Here is an 11,519-nt window from a genome sequence, read left to right on the forward strand (position 1 = left end):
TTTTATTATTCTTTACAAAATCCCGGAATTACCTGCTCTAACTATTATCCCAAGGTTATGTATTAAATTTTAAATATATTTTACAAAGAGTACATTTTATTAATCATGATTGTTTTTTTTATTTTTTATATATATATATATATATATTTTAAAATTGAAAATGACGTATCCATCCACTCACATACGAGAAGAAAAGAATAAAAAAGAGAAGAAAAGAATAAAAAAAAAGGAAGAAAAGAAACGTACTCCACTCACCCATAATAATCCACTAATAAAAAATTATTATTATTAATGTATAATAAATAATAAACATATATTACAATAAAAATATTTTTGTGATGTTAATTCGGTGTTAATATAATATCATTACGATGTAGTTACGATATTAAATAAATGTAAAACATTTTTTGTAATATTAATTCGATATTAATATGATATTATTATGATGTAGTTACGATATCAAATAAAATTGTAATATTAATTCAATGTTAATACGACATCACTACGATGTGGCTACGATATCAAATAGATGTAAAATATTTTTAATATTTTTGCAATATTAATTCGATGTTAATATGATATCACTACGATATGGCTACGATGTGGTTACGATATCAAATAAAATGTCAAATATTTTGCAATATTAATTCGATGTTAATATGATATCACTACGATGTGGTTACGATATCAAATAAAATGTCAAATATTTTGTAATATTAATTCAATATTAATACGACATCACTACGATGTGGTTACGATATCAAATAGATAAAATATTTTTGAATATTAATTCGATGTTAATATGATATCAATACGATGTGATTACGATATCAAATAAAATGTCAAATATTTTGTAATATTAATTCAATGTTAATACGACATCACTACGATGTGGTTACGATATCAAATAGATGTAAAATATTTTTGCAATATTAATTCGATGTTAATATGATATCACTACGATGTGGTTACGATATCAAATAAAATGTCAAATATTTTGTAATATTAATTCAATGTTAATACGACATGGTTACGATATCAAATAAATGTCAAATATTTTTGTAATATTAATTCAATGTTAATACGACATGGTTACGATATCAAATAAATGTCAAATATTTTTGTAATATTAATTCAATGTTAATACGACATCACTACGATGTGATTACGTGATAATATTTACATCGCATAATGATCGCTGCGATATCGCAGAGATATCGAACTAATCAATGTCGAATAAATATAGTTACGACTAACTTAACGACGTCGAATCTATTTTTTATCAAAATATCGTAATGATATCGTAATGATATCATTGCAATATCTAATCAATATCGATTGTAAACTCCAAGTTTCAGCAAAGTCAGACAAAGGACTTTGTTATGGACAGGTATTTTTCCAATTTATGTAATAATTTATTATAAAAGTATTAATAAATATTTATTATTTATAGGCCTTATTGTTAGCAGAAGTATTAACAGACCCACCGCTAAATCTCGCATTAATTCAATGGTACGATTTTAAATCTAAAAGGAACCCATATTTATATGGATGTCCTCACTTAAAATTGATAGAATTATATAACTTTGTAGCTATAGAGTCTATACATGGTGTCGTTCACATAGTACCCCGATTTGATAAATAAAATGAATATTTCGTAAATAAATATATTTTTTAGTCACTTGATATAGGAGTTTTGATTTATTTTAATAAAATTGTATCCTTAAAAGAATTTATGGTCACGTTTTCCATATCATAAATAAAATGCAGATTTATTTATTTAATTATTAACAACACGGGCGTGACATAAATAAATCGTGACTGAAATTTGTGTTCAATTTGTGTTGATAATTCTGGTAAAAAATTTGTTAATTTTGGCCAAATTTCGTTAAATTTGTTAAATTTGTGTTGAGTTTGTGTTGAATTTGTGTTGCGTAATTTTTTATTTATCACAAGGGGATGATATTTAGTAATTGCATGTACGACGTACAAGATTTTTTTTATGATTTTTTTAAGAAATGTACGCAAAATATTTAATCAGAATATAATTGTTTTATTTTTAAATATGATATATTGATGATTTTTTTTTAAAAATTCAATAGAATGTGCTAATAATAAATTGTTTTATTTTTAAATATAATATATTGATATTTATATTTAAATAACCAAAACATGTACATGATTTAATTATTTTTAATTGAAATCAAACTAAGATTTTTTTTTTTAAAAAAAAAATTAAAATAAATTAAGTGATTTATATCTATATTTAGAATCATGATATTTATATTTAGATAATCCATATCCGCATGAGATTTAATTAATATGTTTAATGATGAAAAGTCTAATAAATTAAATTTTAATTGAAACGAGAAATAAAATCAAACCAAAGAGGTATTGTTCAAATTTTATTTAAAGTGACATTTTACGACTTTCTTTCAAATTTTTACTCATCCCAAAATCAAATTATAAAAATAAAATCAAATCTAATAATGCCTTGCCAAACACGTCGTCGTTCCTATAACGTCCATTGGAACTGGGCTATGATGGACGAACTTGTCGACATACGCCGCGACAGAAACCGCGCCTACCATAATATTAATGGTAGAAGCCGCCATGATTTTTGGGACTCTGTTGCCAATAGGTTCATATGACTAATATCTATAATTTTCTTTAAGAAAGAATTTAAATTCAAATTAACCAATCCATTTAATTGAATCAGAATAAATAGAATATTTCGAACGAGGGTTTCCGGGTAACAGTGCAGCCAAAAGTGGAGGAACCTCGTCAGGGATTACCATGTAAGTAAATAAATAAAATTACATTCATTTAAATTAAATGTATTTACCGAATATTCAAACTGATTTTGATATTTAGAACTATGTCCTTTATCGTAATGGTACCCCTGATCGGCCTGGGCGGCGGCTGTGGACGCGTACCGGCCAAAGATATTATCGCGAATTTAGAACGAGATTTTGGGAGAGGCCGGGTAATTATACTATAATAAAATTTTATAATTAATATTACATTCTATTTTACGTTCACATTTTAAATTTGATAAATTTGATCAATTTTAGATACGCGTGATGATCGTAGGAGAAGGAGAAACTTACCTACGTATCGTAAGATAATTATTTTTATTTTTTTATTTATTAAGTCGAGAGCGTAGCCCAGTCCGTACCAAATATCGGCTGGAGACTCACGTTTTTTTTGGGCTGTGACTGATACTGACGTCCACGCCGTACAGCCTGGGTACTATTTTATAAAATAGTAGCGAACAAGTATCAAATGTATATTTTTTTATTAAGTTATAATAAAAATTAGAATTTACTTTAATTTTTAACATAAAAATTGTAAATAATAAAAAATTCGTAAATAAAAATAAATTTGCTTTCCCAAACTTAAAAAAAAAGGTGTTTATATAAAAGAAAAGGTGTTTATATTATTTTTGATTATTCAATAGTATCACATGCCCTTGTATACGTTCTACTGCATACGCAGTTTACAATCTCGTAAATTTTCGAAACGGAATATTACGCAGGTTTACAGTCTCGTAAATTTTCGAAATATTTCAACCGTAATATTACGCAGGTTTACAGTCTCGTAAATTTTCGAAATATTTCAACCGTAATATTACGCAGGTTTACAGTTTCGTAAATTTTCGAAATATTTTAACCGTAATATTACGCAGATTTACAGTCTCGTAAATTTTCGAAATATTTCAACCGTAATATTACGCAGGTTTACAGTTTCGTAAATTTTCGAAATATTTCAACCGTAATATTACGCAGGTTTACAGTTTCGTAAATTTTCGAAATATTTCAACCGTAATATTACGCAGGTTTACAGTTTCGTAAATTTGCAGAATATTTTGACCGTAATATTGCGTAAATCTTACGATATTGTAAACTTACGTAATATTTTAACCGTAATATCACATAAATCTTACGAAATTGTAAACTTACGTAATATTTTGAAATTTTTTGAAATATTATGCCATAAACTTTCATAAACTTACAAAATCGTAAACTTACGCAATTTTTCGCGCTATAAAATTTCCTGATGTATCCACTACCCCAGAAATAGGCTCAGGTTTATCCATTACTTGGTCAGGTGGTTTGGAAGTCTTGGATGTGCCAGATGTTGAGGCGACCGGAGCACGTGTATCTTCTGCTACATAGTCGAAAAGAAGCTGGGTTGATTCGTCCTGATTACTGGCCTTCCTATCTTTACTGGTATTAGATAAAGGCGTGTTCTTTTTTGGCCGAGGCGGGATTACTTTCTGAGGAATAGTTTCTGGCACATTGAATATAGGTATGTCTGTGGTCTCATTCTGGGATCCCTTGTTTGTGGGTATGTCATCTTGAAGTGTGTCAGAAAATTCTTCCATATCACCTAGGCCAGATTCACGGAGCTTGGCTACGATCTTGGAGCGGTCAAGTATATACTGATATACTCTTACTCCATTATCTCGTGAACGTATCCAATCAATACTAATTAGTGAAAATTTAGTTCCAGCATCCTTCTTAGCCAATGGCTTCTCTCCATTACACTCACACCATTCAAGATAATCCTGGTATACCTTTTTACAACTAAACCTATTAATACAATTTTCAGGCCAAGGTAGAATATAATCAATTATAAATCGAATAGGATTAGGAAGTTGTCTTCGCATTGTTTCTATCTTCATTTTGGTTATAGGAATTTTTCCTGGACTCCAATTTGTTAAGTTACGGCTAAGAAGGTATGACATTACTACTTCTGGTGCATCAGGATGGTCTAGAATTTCACCTAGCCGGTCAAAATATGGTATATTGCCTCTACAGCATGCAGAGACATCAAAACAGACTATACGAGAATCCCCTATATCTATTTTGAGCAGGGCATCCTGATTGCTTGTAACCATATACCCAGCATAATCATTTATTCGTATAGTTTCAAGGCCTTTGTGTTCTATAGCTACCATTCGTTCTGTTATGAGTGATTTGAGATGCCCGTTAAATCTATGCCATTTCCCATTAGATATCCCAGTCTCATTCATAACAATAAGCTTTTGAGCTTGGATGGCACTATTAAAACGCCCAAGAATTTTCTCCAGATCTGACGTTGCGAAATGGAAGTGTGACTCCAAGACTTTATCACCAATAAAATCAGTGATGATATTTTTCCCGCACTGTTATAATGTAGATTTAAGAACTAAGATAGTTCAGGGTTTCTTCTCTGGCTTCTGAACTAAATATGCCCACCAGTTCCAGATATATTCGTTAAGCCTTTTATCCCCACTACAGATTACGTTCTTCACATGCCAGAGAATCGGATCCATAATTTCTTTATTAATTTCTGGCGCTGGCTTAGCCAAAAATCCTATGAAAAGATTAAAGAACTTTGTATCATAAGCTGGAGTATTTAGCAGATATGGAAGAAAATTAATATTGTGGTAAAGGATTAGACCTTTGGTAACCGCCCGATCTATTAAATTAATTAACTTCACTGGCTCTCCTCCTAGCTCAACTAAGTTAACTTCATACTTGGCAAGATCTAGTTTTAGCGCCATAACAAAATAAAGCCCACCATTTGTATCCTCTGTCTTGAGTACCCATAATCTTGATGTTATTTGAATACAGGCAACTGTTGCCTGAATTGCATCATAAATCTCATTACGAGAAAATTTTCGCCCAGAGGTGCTCATATCAATTAAATCCCCCTATACGAAACGGTCATTTGGGTTAGAAATGCTGGATCGGTCTAGTTTTGTAGGACTTAGGAGCTTTTGTTCTCGATCCAAGGCAGTTTCACTAATAGTAAGCTTTTTCGAAGGTTTTCTAGAGCCAGGTTCCCTATCATTGTTTGCCCGGTAGCAGAAAAAGCTGTAGGATTTTTTATTTCGAATAATATATCCATGATCACTATCATGTTCTCAGTCACATATTGGGCAGTGCGATGGAGAAATGCGTGATAGTGGAAATTTGTTGGGAAAATTTTCAGATGGATATGAGAGACTATACCCTTCAATGCTAGCTTCTTGAAGTAATGTCTCTACTAGTTCGAATTCAGCTATAGTTGTCTCATTACTTATGCTAGCATATTTTACACTTTCCGTCTCTGGAACAGCCAAGAGAGGACTGTTGTCGATGACTTCTGATTCATCATTGGGCGGACGAATCATAAAATCAAAGATAGTTCCATCTTTTGGACAAATTGCTTTTTTACACGAATGTGTACCCCTGTTTTTTTCATTGTATTTAGGCGATCCAAGTATTCGCAAGGAAAATGATCCTTTATTTGCTATATTGTCTACAATACCTTTATCCTGTAATCCTACTGGGAGTTTTTTACGAACAAGCTCAGTAAACACTGCAACCTGAGTTATACTTGAAAGTCTCATGCCGAAAGTTAAGACATGTAGAGATATTTTTTTCTCATTACTACTTTCGGCAATAGACATAGTATTTTTATCCCATTCTGGGAATATTTCTAGGCAAGTATCTCTGAAGGCACGACAAAGTATATTTTTTGCCTGACCGCCTGAAAGCTTAGGGGTAATAGCATTTAATGTTTCTATTAGTAAATCAAAGTCTATAACAGGATGAAGTGGCTCATCTCCATCAATAAATTCGTGTAAAGAATGTCCTTTACGATCAGAGAGTATGGCTTCTATTTCATCTGCATTATCCGCGCCTAGAAAATGCCTAGGTCTAATACTATCATCGCGGATTTTGTATAGGCATTGACCAATATTGGAGGCTTTGAATCCACAATAGTAGGGGGCGGGACGTCAGAGGAGAGGAACTCTGAAAGCTCGGAATGTTCGGTCATAGTAAAAATATTCGGATATGTTATTTAGTATACCTGGGATTTGGTATATAATACCCTTGTAAAAAAGTTTAAAATAAAAATAAATATTATTATAGACAGTAAAAATTAACCGGAATAATATCAAATAGGAGCCGAATATATTTGCCAGTATCTCCCCGATGAAGGAATTGTTTGTGGAGGTGGAAATACGTGACCAGAAGGGTGTAGTATTCACTGGAAAAGATGCCAGCGATCTCTATGCAAACAAGATGGGTGTATAAGACCGACAGCATCAAAATATGGGTATTGTAATTGGCATGTAAGTAAATGCCATTCAAAAGCAAATTATCATCAAAAGAAGATGGATAAGATGTTTCGGGATGGGCAAACACCAGAAGCATTAGAACAGGCTCTTGATAAAATGTTGCAACAAGTTAAGTTGTCCCTAGAAAGTTGTCCCTAGCGAAAATTTTCTGGGGACGCTTCAGGGATGCTAAAAAGTAGGCTTTTTGACGATTTTAGAATTCTGGAAAGTCTTCTAGGTGGGTGTCCCTAGTGTCCCTAACGTCCCTATGAAAAATCGAAACTTCTAAACTTTTTTTATTTTTTAGCATATGTATATTACACATATCATCCATATAGTATCTATATACCACCCATATAGCATACATATATAGCATAGGATAAGTTTCGAATTTTTTCCTATAACTTTACTTTTACTAAGGACACTAGGGACACTAGGGACAATCATAGAAGAACATAATCAGTAAACTTAAAACCCCAAAATCGATATCATAGTTGTCCCTAGAAAGTGTCTTCAGAAAATTTTCGCTAGGGACACTAGGGACACCCAAAAAATTCGCATACACACTGCCTCGACCCAGATTAAACCATGATCGGACCTCAGAAATGCTTACAACATCCCGCCAATATACCAGCGCAATAGTTTGGTTATAAGACGATGCATAAGTTATAATATTTTTTTCCCTTCCCCTAACCCTCCGATAGTTTTCACAACCATACTAGAAAGAGTTCGAGGAAAATAGGAGCAGAAACAAGAGTAACGAAAAGGTGGCCACCCAAAGTATAAATATATATAGGAAAGAAAAGTTTTAGCTTTGGGTAGACACCAATGATAGGCAGGAAAGGGGTCGGAGAGGTAGAAAGCATCGAGAAGATACGCGAAAAATAGTATCCAAATGCAGAATTATATTAGGGAAAAAAAATAAAAGTTTTGCTTTTGGATACTATTTTCAATAGGCAAGAAAAGGGCCAGACGCCTAGTGATCCTTGAGAATCTATACGAAAAGGATATGGGAATTATGAATGGGCAATAATATACTTATTTGGCTGGTAGTGATAATAGTGCTCCAAAATCAGAGCATATTTTTTTCGCCCAGCACCAAGCCAAAAGAAAGTAAACAATGTGGTAGTACCCCAAAGTGATCGATGCAATAATAACCCAAAGTAATCATACATAGGGATACCCCAAAATAGCAACCATACAAGAAAGAGTTCTAGGAAGGCTCAGGCGAAAACTAGGGACACGAAAAAGGATAAGTCTTCTTCGTAATCATTATATAAAATATTGGAAGAAGACTTATCCTTCCTAGATATGTAGCCAGATATGATATGACAGCTAGGGTAGGCAAGAGCGCAAAATATTGGCAGAAGGCTAAGGGTCTCAAAAAATCTCTCATCAAAAAAGAGCTATCTATTGACATTTATGAGCGCTGTATTCTAGAAGGTGTGGAGAATAAGCCTCGGACTGCAAACTTCTTACGATGTGAAAGATTCGTCCCATATATAATTCGTCAGACAAAAAGAAGTATCAATCCACTTGACTCCAAGAGATGGATATTAAATGACCGGGTGCCTCATCCGGCAATCAAGAAATGGCAAAGCAACTATGTGAGGGTGTTCCGGTATCAGAACAGTATCACGTGACTGGCACAGTAAGGCGCAGTATAGATTCGCTTAATTTGCTTAGCACTATAATCCATATTTTTTTCCAAAACTTTGGGACGCAATAACTTGGCATCCAGGCATCCAATTCATGCGATCTTAGCATCATTGGAAAGCTCTCAACGTTCTCTTTCAAACGACCACAAAACCGCACGAAACTAATCACAGGAAGCCAAGATATTCCACCCTAAAGATCGGCCAGAAATTATGCCATAGTGCCGGCCAAAATCTGATCCGCAAATTAACTGTGCCACCCGATGATTTTTTTACACCATTTCAGCAACTTAAAAGGCCAGCAAATGGGCCACACCCTCAACCTCAAATATGGCAACCAAAAGGGTCAAAGAGTGGAAAAACCAACTTTACTCTTATACAATTGTTAAAAGGCTTCAAAATGGAAAAACAAACCTCCGCCCTGTTTAGCGACCAAACAGTCACAGACCAGTGAAAACAGATGGGTAGCAATAAAGCATCAGAAGGGGCATAGACACGTAAAAATAAGTAAGTAGGTATTAATATCTCCCTATGAAAAAAGTCTGTGTGATTTTTGTTGAAAAATCATTCAATTAAATTCACTACGATTTCTGTATATTTGACCATACAATAATTGTGCTAAAAATTGCAATAAATCACACAATTATTGCATGGTAATTCATTCAATAATTATCCTATTTTTGACCTGAATTTATACAATTATTGTGTGATTTTTGAGCCAAATTTTAGGCCATATTTTAGGAATTATAGGTTAAATTTTACAGTAATAACAGGCAATTTATAAAGTAAAATTATGAATTTTTATTGACTTAAAATATAAAAAATATACACAATATTTCATAAATAAAATACTAAATTTGATATAATCATAAATATAAAAATTTGTAAGAAAATAAAATAAAATAAAGTATGTTAGCTTAGTAACATGAAAGTAAATTAGTAGTATCAAAAAAGAAAGTAAATTATTAGTGTAAGTAAATTATTAGTATTAAATAAAAAAGTATGAAGTTAGTGAAGAAAGCAAATTAGTAGTGTTAAAAAGTAAATTATTAGTGTTAGTAATAAAAAAGTATGAAGTTAGTGAAGAAAGCAAATTAGTAATGTTAAAAAGTAAATTATTAGTGTTAGTAATAAAAAAAAAGTATGAAGTTAGAAAGCAAGTTAGTAACATTAAAATGTAAAAGTTAGGAAAATAAAAAGATAAAGAACACAAGTTTTCTTACTTGATATCTTAAAAGAAAGCTGAAGAAAAGTTAAAAGGTTAAAAAAACATAAACAAAAACATTTCGCGTCATCATATTTATTTTGACGATCAGATCACGTGATCAACATATATAATTTTAAGAGTTGATTTTTACCGCTTAATTCTGGCCAAATTATAATTCCAGTCAGAACTAATTGTGTAACTTAATAAAAAGTTTTGACTTTTTTTTAGTTACAAGGTGATATAAAAATTTCACCAATGGGTCCGGAAGATGCCCGTTTATAAGCAAATATGCAGTTGAATTTTGTGTAACCTTACTGCATAAATCACTTTACTTAGAAAAATCTATTTGTAATGGTTAAAAGTGATCTATTTGACCCTAAAAGTGGTCAAATGTAACCATACAGGTAAGATGGAAAGTAGTATAGTAGGATTACCCAAAAATTGCTTTCCGTATCCTAAATTTAAGTCTATTTTCAAGTTATACAATAATCACAATTTTTATTGTACAAAAATTGAATGTTTTCTGTATCCTAAATTTAAGCTGTATAAAGATCACACAAAAATTGAACATTTTCTATATCCTAAATTTAAGTTGTACAAAAATTGCATACTTTTAATATGCTTTGAAAAACTTCATAGCTATTTTTATCCAAAAATCTGCAATAATTGTATAATTTCCACACAGACTTGAACAAATATTGTACAAAAATTGGATGATTTTTTTTCATAGGGTCTATAAGTAGGCATCACTATGGTGTAAGTAGATAGATCAAGTAGGCATCACTATAATTATAGTGATGCCTACTTGATCTATCTACTCACCAAGTAATACTTGCTGCACTTCGACGCTTACAAAAAAAAATATGGAAAGGAAATCGCATTGATTTTACCTTGTGATACATGATAGGGATCTTTATATTCTTGTATTAACCAGTTATTCCTTACAAAATCAGCTATTCAATCTACTATTGCTAAGGATTATCTTAATTTTGATGATAGAATGAAGTCACTTATTTCTAGTGATACTTTTTTGGAATGATCTTGGGAAAATTCGAAATTTTTTAGAAAATTTTGCTATTTTTATTAAAAAATTAAAAGGAAATAAAAAGGACCCTGGATATCTAATATAAAGGTCATAATGGACTTTTGGCCAAAAACACCCCTTTTTGCTGAAATTCAAAAAATCGTTTTTTGTAAATATCTCAGCATCCAGTAATTCAATTTTAATGAACTTTTTTTTATTTTGTAGCCCTCATTTAGCTCTACAATTTAACAAAAAGCTCATCAAAATTGGACCACTGGATGCCGAGATATTTACAAAAAACGATTTTTTGAGCCCTGAAAAATGGGCCAATCTGCCGAAAGTGTGACTTATGACCTGTTTTAGAGATATCCGGGGTCCTAAATGAAACATTTCTTTCTACTGCATATTTTAAATATCAGCAACTTAAAGCACATGTGCAAAACAATACTAATTTACCTGAAAATATTCATGAAGAAGTTGAAAAATTTGGCACAAATCGGTGGCAAAACTTCTTATACAATCCAGTTGTCATTGTTA

At 31.7% G+C, this 11,519-nt stretch overlaps 1 protein-coding gene across 1 annotated transcript; it reads right to left on the bottom strand.

Moving 5' to 3' along the window:
- Nucleotides 1-5,914: 5,914 nt before the first annotated feature.
- Nucleotides 5,915-6,813, bottom strand: OCT59_026763 (uncharacterized protein; the record flags this gene model as incomplete). The annotated part of the gene is made up of 2 exons (XM_066143421.1): nucleotides 5,915-6,698; nucleotides 6,788-6,813. The coding sequence occupies 2 exons, from the start codon at nucleotides 6,811-6,813 to the stop codon at nucleotides 5,915-5,917; spliced, it is 810 nt and encodes a 269-aa protein (XP_065992944.1).
- Between the last annotated feature and the right edge of the window lie 4,706 nt (nucleotides 6,814-11,519).

This window comes from Rhizophagus irregularis, chromosome 6 (genome assembly GCF_026210795.1).
Source record: "Rhizophagus irregularis chromosome 6, complete sequence".
NCBI lineage: Eukaryota > Fungi > Glomeromycota > Glomeromycetes > Glomerales > Glomeraceae > Rhizophagus > Rhizophagus irregularis.